The sequence below is a fragment of the Carcharhinus amblyrhynchos genome, chromosome 3 (genome assembly GCF_965287045.1).
Source record: "Carcharhinus amblyrhynchos chromosome 3, sCarAmb.v2.hapA, whole genome shotgun sequence".
NCBI lineage: Eukaryota > Metazoa > Chordata > Chondrichthyes > Carcharhiniformes > Carcharhinidae > Carcharhinus > Carcharhinus amblyrhynchos.
In genome coordinates this window covers 10,924,318-10,942,153 of record NC_137326.1, presented here as the reverse complement: position 1 = coordinate 10,942,153, position 17,836 = coordinate 10,924,318, and the positions used below count along the sequence as shown (strand labels likewise).

The window sequence follows — 17,836 nt, the reverse complement described above, 5'->3', positions numbered from 1 at the left end:
GCGACCAAAACTGCACACAATACTCTTGTATTGGAGTTTGCACGTTCTCCCTGTGTCTGCGTAGGTTTCCTCCGGGGTGCTCTGATTTCCTCACACAGTCTGAAGATGTGTGGGATAGGCTGATTGGCCATGCTAAATTGCCCATTAGTGTCAGGAAGATGAGCAAGGTAAATAAATAGGGTCATGGGGATAGGGTCTGGGTGGTGTATATTTGATGGGCTGCACTGTGGGGATGCTATGCTAAATTTTCCCTCAGTGAATGCAAACTGGTGGAATGTGGTGACTAGGGGATTTTTTTTGCAGTAGTTTCATTACGGTGCTAATGTAAGCCTACTTGTGACTAATAGCTAAATTTAAAATCTTTTGCATTGAACCTTGTAAGTTATGCAATTCCACTTTCGTTCCGCCCCCATCACTCACTGGAAGTCCCCGGGTGCATCTACACTGTTGGCGAACGCTAAGAACTGTCCCACCTGCTGTTTGGACGTATTGCCCTTTTAAGAGGGATCAGCAGTCAGCGGGAGGCTTTGTGTTGGCGATCCCGCTGCCGGATCGATTGGAGGCGGTTTCGCTTCTGCTGACTACCGGCCGCAGCTGAGTGGGTCGCCGCGGGAGCCGGAGCACCTTTTTTGCAGAGTGACAGTCCACCTCCACTACCCTGTGTAGTGTCGGAGTGAGCCCCACAGAGAAACTGCGGGCCGAAGATACACTGCGCTCATCTAAAATAAAAAAAGTGGGTGCTTTTAAATTCCATTAAGTTTTAAACCCAGGAGTTTCAGATTAGGAATTGTACAGGAAACTGGAGAGAAGGGGGACAGTTAACTTCCTAGATGATGCAACTGAATGTTCTCCTTTTGAACAGGTTTATCTCCCAGTTGAAATGGACTTGAGTTTTAATTTCTCCCTCCCTGTTTGAACTGGGTCAGTGGGTAACTTGTGTAAAGTGGGATCAGACGCAGCCGACAGTGTGCAGTTTTGAGTGGGTCACTCTCTTGTTAGAGAAGGAGTGAGTATATTGTCTGTCCTGACCCGGTACCCTGAGTCAATGAACTGAAACTCCCCGGATTTATCAAGGTCTGAGGATTGCACGTTTAAGTTCAATAACCCAGTGACATTCATAAATGTTTCTCCTTGCCCCTCTGTTCTCAATCACTTCGTTGCAGTGTTAATGTCAGCCGACTTGTGCCTAATAAATAAACTCTTTTTACTTCCAGATTTGGATAATTTGAACAGAAAGTGAAATAGATAGCTGCTGTGCTGGATAAGCATCTGAAAAAGAAAGTGAAACTACACACAGTGGGGGAGTTTTATGCTCAGTTCCCCGTGTCCGTTTTAAGAATTGCTCCAGTTTTGTTGCCAAAATATTTTGCAAAGGGACTACATCCTTTTGCGTCTCTCTATACACATCTCCAGGCACCTGTTATATTTATCTTCTCCAGACTGTGAATTCGACCATCCTGCTGTGCTGTTCTTGATGGGGTGTGTTTTTAACATCACTGGTTACAGCACAGAAGGAGGCCATTCAGCCCTTTGTATCCATGCCTGTTCTCTGCTGGTCCTCCCTTTTAGCCCTGCAACTGTTTCCCCAACACACAATCACCCAGCTCCTCTTTTGAGAGCCACAATTGACTCTTCCTTGACCACACGTTTGAGTAGTGCACTCCACACCCTAATGCTGCCTCATATGGCCTTTAGGTAGGGTGGAGGACTTTCAGGCCTCACTTGCCTCGAAACCAGAAAATCCCACTCACAGTCAACAGACCTTTCTGTGGTCTGCCCCTTACCTGATCTGATTCCTGTGGAGGGTGGAACAGTAAACTTCACCCCAATGAGTGAGTAAAAACTTTTTCAAACAGAGTGGTTGGGGTCTGGAATGCACTGCCTGGAAGTCATAGAATCATTGAAACCCTACAGTGCAGAAAGAGGCTATTTGGCCCATTGAGTCTGCACTGACCACAATCCCACCCAGGCCCTACCCCCATATTTCACCTGCTAATCCCGCTAACGTATGCATCCCAGGACACTAAGGGCCAATTTTGCATAGCCAATCAACCTAACCCCCACATCATTGGACTGTGGGAGGAAACCCATGCAGACATGAGGAGAATGTGCAAACTCTACACAGTGACCCAAGTCAGGAATCAAACCCAGGTCCCTAGAGCTGTGAAGCAGCAGTGCTAGCTACTGTGCCGTGAAGGCAGGCTCAATTGAGGCATTAAGAAGGGTGCTGGGTGATTGTTTCCATTCAAATAATGTGCAGGCGTATGGGGAGAAGGCAGGTGAATGGCACCAAGTCATGATGCTCATTTGGAGAGCAGGTGCAGACCTGACGGGCTGAATGGCCTCTTTCTGCTGTAATGATTCAGTGTGATAGTCCAGTTGAGGCCAGACGAATGTCTTATAAAGCTTTTATAACTCCACCACTGTTTCCTGTTTCTTATTACTCACCAAATTTCGTATCCACGTTGCCACTTTCCTTTTCATCCCCTAGACTTTAGCTTCACTAACAGGATTGTGATGGGGCACTTTATCAAATGCTCTCTGCAAGTCCATGTATACCACATTAGTCATCAACCCTCCCCTGTTGCCATATCAAGAACACCAGCAAATTAAACACGGTTTTCCCTTACTTTTCCTTCATTAATCTACATGTGCCCTGGCAACTGTTAATTCAGCCTTGGATTATCATTTCTCAATGCCTTCCCACCACTGAGGATAAAGTGGCCAGCCACTTGTTGCTGGGTTTTATCCTTGCATTCATTTTTTTTGAATAAGGTTGGAATATTTACAATTCTCCAGCTGTCACGCTCCACCCCTTTAAGACTGCAGTAAGTGGCTAGCGCTGCTGCCTCGCAGCACCAGGGACTCGGGTTCGATTCCTAGCTTGGGACGCTGACTGTGCAGAGTCTGCACGTTCTCGTCATGTCTGCGTGGGTTTCCTCCAGTTTCCTCCCACAGTCCGAAAGACGTGCTGGTTAGGTGCATTGGCCATGCTAAATTCTCTGTGTACCCAAACAGGCGCCGGAGTGTGGCAACTAGGGGATTTTCGCAGTAACTTCATAGCAGTGTGAGCCTACGAATAAACAAACTTTAATCTGCTTTTTATCCTTTCCATTCCACCCCTTTCACTGCCCTTGTCTTTTCTGCAAACCTGTTAGCTCTCTAACTGTCTCCAGTCCTGGTAAAACGGCACAACCTGATTCCTCTCGATAGATCCGACCACATCTGCAGAGAGTTTTCAGCATTTTCAGTTTTAATTTCAGATTTCCAGCATTTGTAGTACTTTGGTTTAGTTAAAAAAAAGGGCTTTGGGGATGTCCTGAGTTGAATATTTAACCTTAGGGTGGCACGGTAGCGCAGTGGTTAGCACTGCTGCTTCACAGCTCCAGGGTTCTGGGTTCGATTCCTGGCTCGGGTCATAAGAACATAAGAAATAGGAGCAGGAGTAGACCATCTAGCCCTTCAAGCCTGCCCCGCCATTCAATAAGATCGTGGTTGATCTGTCGTGGCTCAGTTCCACATTCCCGCCCTCTCCCCATAACCCTTAATCCCCTCTCTTATCAAAAACCCATCAACCCACGTCTTAAAAATATTTAGCGAGGCAGCCTCCACCACTTCAATGGGCAGAGAATTCCAGAGATTCACCACCCTTTGAGTGAAGAAGTTCCTCCTCAACTCCGTTCTAAACCGCCCCCCCTTTATCTTGAGGCTGTGCCCCCTAGTCCTACTGTCCTTTCTGAGCGGGAAGAGTCTCTCCACCTCTATCCTATCCATCCCATTCATCATCTTATACGTTTCAATGAGATCTCCCCTCATTCTTCTAAACTCTAACGAGTACAAGCCTAGTTTATTCAGCCTCTCCTCATAGCTCAACCCCCTAAACTCTGGTATCAGCCTAGTAAACCTCCTCTGCACTCCCTCCAAGGCCAAAATATCTTTGCGCAGGTGTGGCGACCAAAACTGCACACAGTACTCCAGCTGCGGCCTCACCAATGCCCTATACAGTTGCAGCAAGACCTCCCTACTTTTATATTCAATCCCCCTCGCTATGAAGGCCAGCACACTGTCTGTGTGGAGTTTGCACTTTCTCCTCGTGTCTGCATGGGTTTCCTCCGGGTACTCCGGTTTCCTCCCACAGTCCAAAGATATGTGGGTTAGGTTGCTTGGCCATGCTAAGAAATTGCCCCTTAGTGTCCAGGGTTGCGTAGGTGAGAGGGATTAGTGGGTAAATATGTTGGGAAATGGGGGTAGGGCCTGGGTGGGATTGTGTTCAGTGCAGACTCGATGGGCCGAAGGGCCTCTTTCTGCACTGTAGGGTTCTATGTTCTATTGTTTGTCCACCCGAAAGGACTAAAGTGATCTTTCCCAGTCCTGTAAAATCTTATTTCATAAGGCGCTACACAAATGCAACTTTGTTTTTTTATATCAGAGAAACGAATTCAGTTTAAGTTCTTCATTGACAAAACCTACCTTTATTTCCCTCAGGCCATGGGCACCAATGAGAATTCCACAGAGATCGATGAAGGACTCTATTCCAGGCAGCTGTAAGTATATTTGGAAGTAAAGCAAACTCCTATGGTTAAAAGAAACACACTAGTGAAGGTGAGAAAGATAAGAGTTATTTTTCAGGTGAGTGATGAAGGAGCAGCGCTCCGACAGCTTGTGCTACCAAATAAACGTGTTGGACTTTAACCTGGTGACGCCAGACTTCTTACTGTGTTTACCCCTAGTCCAACACTGGCATCTCCACACCAGATCTTCAGTGGGGATAAATTTGAGATAGGTAGGATAGAGTTGGGTTGGGTGGGGGGGGGGGGAGGACAAAGAACAACACAGCACGGGAAACAGGCCCTTCGGCCCAACGAGCCCGCGCTGCCGTCCCATTGTCTCAGTGACCTATTCATGATTTTAGTCTACGCCTAATGTGCGAGGATCAGGGAGGTCCAATATAGGGACAATTTGTTACCCAATCGATCAGCCTAAAAGCGCATCTTTGGGATGTGGGAGGAAACCGGAGCACCCGGAGGAAACCCACGCAACCACGGGGAGAACGCGCAAACTCCCACAGACACAGGCCCAAATCCATGTGTCCGCACAGCAACAGAGATAGTCTCTGAGCTGTCATGTTGCCCTCGAGATGGTCCAGTTTAAGCACACTAACGACATGAAGCAATAGGCAACTCCCGAAGCAACATCCAAGAGCAGCCCACTACAACCTGCCGCATGCATGCCCCTTGCTGGTCAACAAGGTGGACTTAAATGCCTGTGGAGACAAAAAAATTCATTATTAAACAGGCAAAGGCTGTAACATCCCTGAGGCAAAAACGGAATCCCAAGCCTACTATGTTTAGTAAGGCCTGCTATATCCCCCTATATGTGGACCGCTCATGTGGCTGTCTAAGTGACTCTTAAACAACCCTAGCGTGCCTGCTTCCACCACCTTACTCGGCAGTGCATTCCACACCCCCACTACCCTTTGCGTGAAAAACTGCCCTCTAATATTTGTCTTATACCTAGCCCTTAGGAATGGTAACTGTTCTCATGAGGCATTTATTGTTGGCATGGGGCAGTGATTGAGACAATGGGGTAAACTTTCCAGTCCCACCCACCAAGAGAACCATGGCGGGCGGGACGGAAAATTGATCTCGGATGAGAATTTCCAGTCTCAGGGTGGTCGAGACCAAGTAATCCCGCGAATGTGGCAATGCTGTGAGGTTATTTGAAGGCTAGAATATTGGAGAACACGCTAATGGAGGTTTCTCTGTGAGCACGAAAGCCCAGGAGGTGCGTGGAATTGGTTCCAGGGCAGGTACATGAAAAAAAGAAGTGGTAAGTTGGAGGCGGCCATAAGATGCAGAAGGTTCAGAGAAACGTTACTTCCGTCGAGATGACTGACTTTCTGCCACAAATGGATTGCAGCTAATGCTGGAAAACCAGTCGGAAAGGTAGACCTGGCACCAGCTCAGCATGGAATACCAACAGAGGGAGAAGGGATGTAAACTTGTTCATTACTTCCAAGCAGAGCAGCAGCTGAGACGCGTGGTGTGGAAATCTGGCCATACAGTCCAGGGACTTCCAGGAGTTTGGAAGCCAAATTTTGAGAGATGTCAGGAATTTGCTGAGGAAGGCAAGATGGACAGGGGTTTAAACCATCAATTAACGGCTAGTTTGGGCTAAATTGTATCCGTTATTATAGCAAGAGAATGTAAATACCGGAAGAGAGAGATTGGAAGAAAAACTTGAATTTATGTAGCGCTCTTCATGGACACCAGACATTTCAAAGTGTTTCACGAGGTGGAATAACTCCAATTATTCCTCAGGAATAGTTTCCCAGGATTATTTGCGGGTGCCTTGAGGATGCTTGAGTGGGACTTGAACCCAGAACCTTTTGACCGTGAGGTGAGATGGCAGCAACTGAGTCGGGAAAGGTCAGTGGATAGACAGGGGGTAGAGGTCCACTCTGAGGAGTTTCTTAGAGAATTGACTTCACAGAAGGCCACTTAGACACGGACATAGAATCCCAGAGTGCAGAAGGAGACCATGCGGCCCATCAGTCTATACTGGCCACAATCCCACCGAGACCCTATCCCCATAGCCCCATGCATTTGCCCTAGCTAGTTCCCCAGACATTAAAGGGCAATTTAGCAAGGCCAATCCATCTAACCCACACATCTTTGGAGTGTGGGAGGAAACTGGAGCACCTGGAGGAAACCCACTCAGACACGAGGAGAACGTGCAATCTTCACACCAACAGTGACCCAAGCCAGGAATCGAACCAGGATCCCTGGCGCTGCGAGGCAGCAGTGCTAAACACTGTGCAGCCGCTTTGAATCTTTTGATCCAATTCTTCCTCCTGTGTCAGTGTGGGCAGAATTTTACAAGTTGGCAAAAGAAGATGCGTTCGCAGAGTGCTTTTGTGATTTTTGTTTTTTTCCCCCCGGAACAATACGTTTTGGAATTAATTTGGGATCAAGTCTTTATGAATGGAGTTTGTCTGTCCTTTGACCTTGGGTGTAAACTGTGGCAGTAGAATGCTTATCTCTCCCATTTGATTGGGTATGGTTGGTCAGTAAGTCCACCACATCCTTGACCAGTCTCTGGAGCCTGCCTGTGATGGAGGAAACTCTGGACGAATTTCACATGGGTAGCCACTCATCTTTCATGCCTTTCTTCAGCGATTCTCATTAATCAATCCCTATTACTGTTGGCCAATTTGCTATGTGTTTAAAAAGTTGCAGCATCTGAGGCCCTTTTCATTAACAACAACAGTTGCCTGAAATGGTGTCAGCATTGTCGAGCGATCCAGGAAAGGGCGCACCCATAAAGGAAGAGAAGAGAAGGGTGGACACAGTGGTCAAGCGTTGCAGGGGCCCGGGTTCGATTCCCAGCTTGGGTTATTCACTCACCAAAAATCGATGGCCTGAATTACAGAAGAGGCAGAACTATAACTGACCCATACAGCATTGAAACAGGCCTGTGGTCAAACCAGTCAATCATGTTTATTCGCATCCAAATTCTTCCTACCCTGATCAACATAACTACTATTTTGTTCCTTACTTCCTCTTGTGCTTACCACATTCTCACTACTGTTCTGGATAATGAGGTTTCTCCTTAAGCGTTTAGCCAGTTACATGAGTAAAATGGATATGGAGAGATATGGGCCAAATGCGGGCAATTGGATTAATTTAGGGGTTTAAAAAAGGCGGCATGGACAAGCTGGGCTGAAGGGCCTGTTTCTATGCTGTAAACTCTGACTGTATATAATCGGCCGTTGCACTTACGATGGGAATTAAATTTGACAGATGAAGCTATTTAATTTCCATTGCTGAATGCATCCACAATGTGTCCATTAAAATCCAGGGAGCCCACTTAATAAAGAAAGTGAGAATTTATAGTCTTTTGCAGTGTAAACAGGATGGGTGGCATGATGGCACAGTAGTTTGCACTGCTACCTCAGTGCCTGGGTTCGATTCCCAGCTTGGTCACTGTTTCTGCTGAGTCTGCACATTCTCCCCGTGCCCGTGTGGGTTTCCTCTGAAAGACAGTGCTGGTGAGGTGCATTGGCCATGCTAAATTCTCCCTCAGTGTACTCAAACAGGTGCCAGGGTACAGCGACTAGGAGATAGAACGCAGAACATTACAGCATAGTACAGGCCCTTCGGCCCTCAGTGTTGTGCTGAGCTATGCCCAATCCCAAGATCAAGCTATCCCCTCCCAGTAATTCTGGAGTGCTCCATGTACCTATCCAATAACCGCTTGAAAGTTCCTAAAGTGTCTGACTCCACTATCACAGCAGGCAGTCTGTTGCACACCCCAACCACTCTGAGTAAAGAATCTACCTCAGACATCCCTCCTATATCTCCCACCATGAACTTTATAGTTGTGTCCCCTAGTAACAACTACATCCACCCAAGGAAATAGTCTCTGCACGTCCACTCTATCAATCCCTCTCATCATCTTATAAACCTCTAAGTCGCCTCTCATCCTCCTCCGCTCCAAACAGAGAGCCCCAGCTCCCTCAACCTTTCCTCATAAGACCTAGCCTCCAAACCAGGCAGCATCCTGGTAAATCTCCTCTGCACTCTCTCCAATGCTTCCACATCCTCCTCATAGTGAGGTGACCAGAACTGAACACAATACTCCAAATATGGTCTCACCAACATCCAGTATAGTTGCAGCATAACCCCATGGCTCTTAAACTCAAATCCCCTGTTAGTAAACGCTAACACACTATAAACTTTCTTCACGGCTCTATCCACTTGAGTGGCTGTGAGATTTTCACAGTAACTTCATTGTAGTGTGAATGTAAACCTACTTGTGATGCTAATAAATAACTTTAACTTAACTTTAAATGGCCTCTTTCTGCGCTGTAATAATTCTGTGATGTGGTGTAGGTACATCCACGGTGCTGTTGAGAAGGGAGTTCTAGGATGGTACTGGGAGATCTGGCCCAAACTGCTGGAGCAGGTTATCTGGTCAATTACCTGTGAAATTCCTCTCTCATTCTTTCTGATATTGGAGAACTTCGCTTTTCGTCTGGGTTTCCAATGAAAACAAAGAGCTATACTTTACCTTAATGGTCAGGATTAATATTTAATGTCCTTTTTATGTAGGTATTAAAAATTTAGTGGTATATTGGGAAAAATAATATTGATTCTGGTAAACAAAATTACCAAAAAATGTAAGGGCCGGGATTTTACAACCTCGCTTGGGTGAGATTCGTTAAATCCCGCCCAAGGCCAGTGGAGAATTTCGTCCTGTGAGCCTCATCCCTTCCCCCGATTTCCGGGACAAGCAAAGCAATAAAATTCCAGCCAAGGAGTTAAAAAGTGAGAGGCTGAAGGCGAGGACCAGAATAAAATGCATGGAATTGATTGGGTAAGAGCTTTTTCTGTCAAATTTAATTCCCATCGTAAGTGCATTTGCCGATTTTTATACACAGTCATAGAGGTTTGCAGCGTGGAAACAAGGCCCTTCGGCCCAACTTGTCCATGCCGTCCTATTTCTTTTAAACCCCTAAGCTAGTCCCAATTGCCCGCATTTGGCTCATATCCCTCTATACCCATCTTACCCATGTAACTGTCTAAATTCTTTTTAAAAGACAATTGTACCTACCTCTACCACTACTTCTGGCAGCTTGTTCCAGGCACTCACCACCCTCTGTGTGGAGAAAAAGTAGCCCCTGCGGACACTTGTATCTCTCCCCTCTCACCTTAAACCTGTGCCCTCTAGTTTTAGACTCCCCTGCCTTTGGGAAAAGGTATTGACTGTCTAACTGAACTATGCCCTTCATTTTTTTTTATGTTAAGTGGCTTGCAGGGGAAATTCCGGTGATTCTGTCAAGCCAAGTAATGTGCAACTAGATTGTATAACTGTGTGGCAATGGTTGAAACCTGAGCATTTGTATCTGATTTGACCAAAGTCCAAAGTTGATCACATCTAAACCATTAGGAATTCGAGTTGAGTGAAATATGTCTCCCCGCAGGGAAAGCCACTCCACCCTTACAGAAAATGCAATTTTGCATTGTTTCCCTATTCTAAAGTAGGGGGGGTCTTGCTGCGGCTGTACAGGGCATTGGTGAGGCCGCAGCTGGAGTGCTGTGTGCAGTTTTGGTCGCTGCACTTACACAAGGATATTTTGGCCTTGGAGGGAGTGCAGAGGAGGTTTACTAGGCTGATACCGGAGTTGAGGGGGTTGAGCTATGAGGAGAGGCTGAATAAACTAGGCTTGTACTCGTTAGAGTTTAGAAGAATGAGGGGAGATCTCACTGAGACATATAAGATGATGAATGGGATGGATAGGATAGAGGTGGAGAGGCTCTTCCCGCTCAAAGGACAGTAGGACTAGGGGGCACAGCCTCAAGATAAAGTGGGGGCGGCTTAGAACGGAGTTGAGGATGAACTTCTTCACTCAAAGGGTGGTGAATCTCTGGAATTCTCTGCCCGTTGAAGTGGTGGAGGCTGCCTCGCTAAATATTTTTAAGACGCGGGTTGATGGGTTTTTGATAAGCGAGGGGATTAAGGGTTATGGGGAGAGGGCGGGAATGTGGAACTGAGCCATGACAGATCAGCCATGATCTTATTGAATGGCGGGGCAGGCTCGAAGGGCTAGATGGCCTACTCCTGCTCCTATTTCTTATGTTCTTATGTTCTTATCAGCTGTAAGATACTTTGGATCATCTTGAGATGGTGAAAGCCTTTTCTTTTTAAATGTACGTTCTTTCCTATTTGAAATTACTAATTGTTTCCAAAGTTCTGTCAGAAACCATTTCATAAGTTCGTACGATATAGGAGCAGAATCAGGCCATTCGGCCTATCGAGTCCGCTCCGCCATTCGATCATGGCTGATATGCTCCTCACTTCGATTTTCCTGCCTTCTCCCCATAACCCTTACCCAATTAAAAATCTAACTCCTCCTCAAATTTACTCACTGTCCCAGTATCCACGCACTTTGGGGTAGCGAATTCCACAGATTCACATCTCCTTGGGAGAAGTAGTTTTCTCTTCAACTGTTTTAAATTTGCTACACCTTATCCTAAGACTGTGACCCCTTGTCCTTGAACGTCCCACAACAGGAAGCATCTGCTCCATTTCTACTTTATCCATACCTTTTATCATCTTGTAAACCTCAATTTGATCTCCCCTCATTGTTCTAAACTCGAGGGTCTGGGCCTGAACTGTTCAATCTCTCTTCATACAACAAACCCCTCATCTCTGGAATCAATCTAGTGAATCTCCTCTGAACTGCCCCCAATTCCACTACATCTTTCCTCAAATTAGGGGACCAAAACTGTGCACAATACTCCAGGTGTGGCCTAGCCAATGCCTTGTATAGTTGCAACAATACTTCCTTACCTTTTTATGTTCTATTCCTTTAGCTATAAATGCCAACATTCCAGTCACTTTTTTTTATTATCTGTGTTCTAGTTTTCTGTTATAATTGTTGTAAACAATTCAATTACTTGTAACATTCAGTTTTCTATCAAATGCTGTCAAGGGTAGCACAGTGGCACAGTTGTTAGCACTGCTGCTTCATAGCGCCAGGGACCTGGGTTTGATTCCGGCTTTGAGTAACTGTGCAAACTCCACACAGACATTCTCCCCATGTCTGCGTGGGCTTCCTCTGAGCGATGGGGCTAATGGTGTTCACTATTATCAGTGGGAAAATTGGCAGAGGGTTAAATGTGAGAATCCAAAATGAGTCAGTCACTCTTCACAGCTTTTGTCATCTGCCTCGCCATTGAACAGTGGGAAGTTCCGGGTTTTTGTGCAATAAATGCCAACTAAAATTGCCAGAGAAAGTTAAAGCTAATTGTGTACAATCCTGGTCACTGCACCAGAAGGAGGATGTGGATGATTTGGAGAGGGTACAGAGAAGATGTTACCAGGTCTAGGGGGTATTAATGAGGAGAGTTTGGATAAACTTAGTTTGTTCTCACTGGAACAACGGAGGTTGAGAGGCAACCTGATAGAGGTTTACAAGATTGAGTGGAATGGACAGAGTGGATAGTCAGATGCTCTTTCCTAGGGTAGAAAAGTCAAGTTCAAGGGGGCATAGGGTTAAAGTGCACGGGGAAAAGGTTTTTACGCAGAGGGTGGTGAATGGCTGGAATGCACTGTCGGGCAGTTAGTGGAAGCAGCTATGACTGAGGAATTAAAGGGGCAACTAGACAAAATGTGGGAATGCTGGCGTTGGACTGGCGTAAACACAGTAAAAAGTCTGACAACACCAGGTTTTAGTCCAACCGATTTATTTGATTTATTACTATCAAATAAATCGGTTGGACTAAAACCTGGTGTTGTCAGACTTTTTACAACTAGACAAATCCATGAACAGGATGGGAATGGAAGGATATGGATTCTGAAAGTGCATACGGTTTTAGTTTAGTTAGGGCATCATGATCGGCCCACACTTGGAGGGCCGAAGGGCCTGTTCCTGTGCTGTACTTTTCTTTGTTCTTTGTAGTTTGTTTCAGTCTGAGTACCCTTTCTAATGTATTTCTATCCTTTCGAAGTAGTCTTTCTATATATTAATTACTGTCTGTTAACCTCTCTGGCACTGATAATTAACTAGTGTGGAGTTGCATTCTGTCAGGTTTAAATTGTTGAAACTTTGTTTTAAAAAATGTTTTATTTTAAATTAAATGTAACCTTTGGCTTTCAATCTGTTTTCCCCCTTTTCTAAATCCTATTTTTCTTACCCTCTATTTCTCTCTCTCTGTGTGCTTGATTTGACATTCTATTCCCCCACACTAGCTTTTGCTTCCTTATTCACTGCTCATCTTTAAGGACTATGATTAAATGTGACTCCAGTCCCACATTAACATTGTTTACCTCTAAATTACTCTCAGAATAAAGCTAGGAAGCCAATGATTTGTACCACAAACTAGTACAAAAAGTACAGTCGGTTAACAAGGCAACTCATCAGTGAGAACACCAAATATTTGTCTTGCCAGCAACACTCACTGCAAGAATGAATTTGACCTATTTTTGTTACATATTGGGGTACAATGAAAAGTATAGTTTCTTGCGTGCTGTACAGACAAAACATACCGTTCATAGAGTACACAGGGGAGAAGGAAAGGAGAGAATGCAGTCATAGCTAGGGTGTAGAGAAGGGTCAGCTTGAATTATCCATTCAAAAATCTGGCAGCAGCAGCGAAGAAGCCGTTCTTGAGTCGGTCGGTACATGATCCCAGATCTTTTTCCCCAACGGAAGAGTGTGGGAGAGAGAATGTTTGGGTTATGTAGGGTTCTTGATTATGCGGGCTGCTTTTCAGAAGCAGCAGGAAGTGCCAATGGATGGGAGGCTGGTTTGAGTGATAGATTGGGCTACGTTCACAATCCTTTGTAGTTTTTAGCAGTGTTAGTCAGAGCGGGAGCCATTCAAAGCTGTGATACATCTGGAAAGAATGCTTTCTATGGAGCGTCTGTAAAAATTGATGGGACTCACAGTGGACATTGCAAATTTCCTAATCCTCCTGAAAAAGCGTTGGCATTGGTGGGCTTTCTTGAGTAGAGCGTTGGTGTGGAGGGACCAGGCAGGTTGTTGGTGATCCGGACACCTAGAAATCTAACTCTTGACCATTTCCCCTTCACCACTGTAGACAGGGGCACATCCTCCATGACATCCTCATCCTCAATGATCTCCTTCGTTTTACTGCCATTGAGGGAGAGGTTATTGTCAGCGCACCAGCTCACCAGATTCTCTATCTCTTTCCCATGTTCTGTACTCTGAAGTGTGGTCCAACCATCGCACTATCTAAATTTATCATCACCTCTTCACTCTAGTACTCATCGACCTTACTTTAGCATTCAGAAAGACTATTGTCCATAGGTTTATCTACCTGTACTCCTCAAACAGAACTTGCAAACACCAGTTCTTTACATCAAATCTTTCTGGCCAATCTATTCTTCAAGGTTTTACAAATTTCTTCTTGATGAAGATAATTGGTTTCCACGTGGAGGGGTTTGAGGCATACAGGGCTTCTCTAAGTGGAGTTAGATGTTTATGATTTTTGATGAGGAACTGAGGACCAGGCCGGGGATGGAAATGAATGAGCTGTGTTGATTTTGAATTCCTCCTGTAGATATGTGCTGGGCCACGAGGCCATGAAGAGGATGAAGAATTCGAACGTGTTGATCTCTGGGATGAGGGGGCTGGGTGTGGAGATCGCCAAGAACATTACCCTCGGGGGAGTGAAATCGGTCACGGTTCACGATGAAGGGAACGCGGAATGGAATGACCTCTCCTCACAGGTACGGTGCAAGTTTCCTCAGACCTGAATCATGCAGCCTTATTCCTGATCAACGTGCAGGAAACACAGCATAGAAAAATTAAAAAGCCTTCCATTCTTCTTGTTTCCTGCTTCATTCATTTATTTTTGCACAAGGGTTACATTAAATGTTAAAGTCCTCACAATGGCAGCAGAAAAGTCATAGAGGCCATTCAGCCCATCGAGTCTGCTCTGACCACAATCCCATCCAGGTCCTATCCCTTTGACCCCATGTATTTACCCTGCTAGCCCCCCCTATGGGAGACACTTAGGAGCTCTGCTCCTTCATCACTGATGAAGGAGCAGCACCCCGAAAGCTCGTGCTACCAAATAAACCCGTTGGACTTTAAGCTGGTGTGTGAGACTTCTTACTGTGACTATGGGGCAATTTACCATGGCCAGTCCACCTAACCCGCCCGCCTTTGGGCTTCATTCAATTAACAGGCCCAGTTGTAACTTTTGTGTGAGTGAATGGGTTTTGGGCGAGTTAAAATCGGGGGGCCCGGTGCGGCACAGGTCACCGGTTAGCAACTGGACTCCCTTTTCCTTGTAGTGTCTTCTTTGACTCTTTTTATGGTTACTTTTGCGGTGAATTTTCCAAAGGAAAGTAAATTAAAACAGTAAAAGCATTTGTCGCGGTGTGAGAAGAATTTCCTGGTTCATCTGTCTCCCATTTTTAGTTTTATCTGGCAGAAGGTGATATTGGGAAGAGCAGGGCACAAGTGTCGGCAAAACACCTCGCAGAACTGAACAGCTACGTTCCTGTATACACTCACACCGAGAAACTAACTGAAGACTTTCTGTACCGATTCCAGGTAAACATTCCTCTTGACTCCATCTCTGGATTAACGTAAACTTGCTGTGGCCTCCTTTCGTTTTACTGATCTTTGATTTGTCACGTGTATTAGGATACAGTGAACAGCATTGCTTCTTGTGATCTGATTTTTTTTTCCCCCCCACGTGTAAAATGTTTAAAACTCTCCTCAGGTGGTTGTGCTGACCTGCTCCTCACTGGAGGAACAGCTGTGGATCGGGGATGTTTGTCACAGGAATAACATCAAATTCATCGTGGCGGATACCAAAGGCTTGTTTGGGTAAGAGCTCCCCTCCCGGTCTGCAACATTGAACGTCAGTGGAATTTGAGCACTTGTCATCTCCTCCAGCTATTCGAACCAAAAGCTCCTTTCATTCCCTGGCGCTGTTTGTATCAGTTATGGCTCAGCAGGTCACGCACTCTTGCCTGTGGAAGTTCAAGTCCCACCCTGGGCACAATCATCAAGGCTGATTCTCCCATTGCAGGCCTGAGAGAGTGCTGCATTGGCGAAGGTGCTGTCCCTTTGAATTATGTATTAAAGTAAGGCTCCCTCTGCTTAATCAAGTGGATGCAAAGATCCCGCAGCACTGTCTTGGCGGTGGGAAGGGGGAGTTGTCCCTGATGGCCTGGCCAATATTATCCTTCCATGATTACGTGGCGAAAAACTGCAGCAGGCGACGGTGCAGAGGGACCTCGGGGTCCTTGTGCATGAGTCGCAAAAACCCAGCTTGCAGGTGCAGCAGGTGGTCAGGAAGGCGAATGGGATGCTGGCCTTCATAGCGAGGGGGATTGAATATAAAAGTAGGGAGGTCTTGCTGCAGCTGTATAGGGCATTGGTGAGGCCGCAGCTGGAGTACTGTGTGCAGTTTTGGGCGCCGCACCTGCGCAAGGATATTTTGGCCCTGGAGGGAGTGCAGAGGAGGTTTACTAGGCTGATACCGGAGTTGAGGGGGTTGAGCTATGAGGAGAGGCTGAATAAACTAGGCTTGTACTCGTTAGAGTTTAGAAGAATGAGGGGAGATCTCATTGAGACGTATAAGATGATGAATGGGATGGATAGGATAGAGGTGGAAAGACTCTTCCCGCTCAAAAAAGACAGTAGGACTAGGGGGCACAGCCTCAAGATAAAGGGGGGGCGGTTCAGAACGGAGTTGAGGAGGAACTTCTTCACTCAAAGGGTGGTGAATCTCTGGAATTCTCTGCCCGTTGAAGTGGTGGAGGCTGCCTCGCTAAATATTTTTAAGAAGCGGGTTGATGGGTTTTTGATAAGAGAGGGGATTAAGGGTTATGGGGAGAGGGCGGGAAAGTGGAACTGAGCCACGACAGATCAGCCATGATCTTATTGAATGGCGGGGCAGGCTCGAAGGGCCAGATGGCCTACTCCTGCTCCTATTTCTTATGTTCTTATGTTCTTATGTTCTTATTTGGTCATTATCAGCTTGCTGCTTTAGCTGTGGTTTTATCCTATCTTGAAATCGTGACAGCTGACACAATGGCCCAGTGGGTAGCACTGCTGCCTCTCAGTGCCAGATATGGGGGTTCAATTCTTATCTTGGGTCACTGTCTGGGTGGAGTTTGCATGCTCTCCCTGTGTCTGCGTGGGTTTCCTCTGGGGGGGGCTCAAGTTTCCTCTCTCAACCCAAAGACATTTGGGTGAGGTTGATAAGCAATTTAGCACGGCCAGTCAGTGTCAGGGGGACCTGGCAGTGCAAATAAATGTAGAGCCTGGGTGTGATTGTTGCAGACCTGATGGGCTGAATGGCCTCTTTCTGCACTGTAGGGATTCTATGATTCTGCCTACATTTCAAGAAGTATTTCATTGTCTCTAAAGCAGTTGGAGTTATCTGGTGTTTGGGAAAAGCACTGTATCAATGCAACTCTTTCTCTCTTTTTGGGTTGTGGGTATAGCTGGCGAGGCTGGTATTTATTGCCATCACCACTGCCCTGAGAAGGAAATGATGAGTAGATTGAGAGACCCGTCAGAGGGCAGTCAACAGTCATGCTCGTGCATGGCTGGAGTCACATAGAGGCAAGAGTGGATCAGGGCAAGAGGTTCCCTTGTTAACCAGTGTAGATGAGTCACTTCCTTAGTAAATTAAAGCTTCTTTCATATTTAATATGATCTACAAGATGTACGGCAGCAACTCAGGAAGACTCCTTCAACAGAGTCTTCCAAACCCAAGTGGCAGAGAAATTGTGTACAACTGAGTGGATTAAGAGACCCATCAGAAGACAGACAACAACTCCATGCTCCATGTATGGTGATTTTCCTGCCACTTTCTCCACTCATCTGATGAAGGAGCAGTGCTCCGAAAGCTCGTGATACCAAATAAACCTGATGGGCTTTAACCTGGTGTTGTGAGATTATTACTGTCTCTACCCCAGCCCAATGCCGGCATCTCCGCATCATGGAAACATATCGCCATCCCTTCACTATCATTGGGTTCAAAACCCTGGAACACGCTCCCTGACAGCACTGTGGGTGTACCTACACCCTTGAACTGCAGCGGCTGAAGAAGGCAGCTCACCGCCACCTTCCCGAGGGATGGCAGCAAATGCTGGCCTTTCCTTGCCACAATACTCGCACCCCAAGAATGAATTAAAAAAATAAGATTTTAAAATGTGCCCCACTGGTGTCTTTCTGCCAAAAACGTCTTAATTGGAAAAGGTCTCAAACAGGAACAAATGGTAGTAACTTACCATGCCCCAGTCAGGGGGTTTCTCCGGTCTTCTTGGGGAACTGGTT

General features: G+C 46.1%; 1 protein-coding gene across 1 annotated transcript in view; it reads left to right on the top strand.

Moving 5' to 3' along the window:
- Nucleotides 1-445: 445 nt before the first annotated feature.
- Nucleotides 446-17,836, top strand: part of LOC145341333 (ubiquitin-like modifier-activating enzyme 1) — a 261,826-nt gene continuing 244,435 nt past the window's right edge. Inside the window, exons 1-5 of the mRNA XM_080186247.1 lie at nt 446-733; nt 4,486-4,544; nt 14,091-14,259; nt 14,957-15,091; nt 15,264-15,370. Of these exons, the coding sequence (XP_080042373.1) occupies nt 4,489-4,544; nt 14,091-14,259; nt 14,957-15,091; nt 15,264-15,370 (467 nt within the window). The 5' untranslated portion in view covers nt 446-733; nt 4,486-4,488. The remainder of the gene's footprint in view (nt 734-4,485; nt 4,545-14,090; nt 14,260-14,956; nt 15,092-15,263; nt 15,371-17,836) is intronic.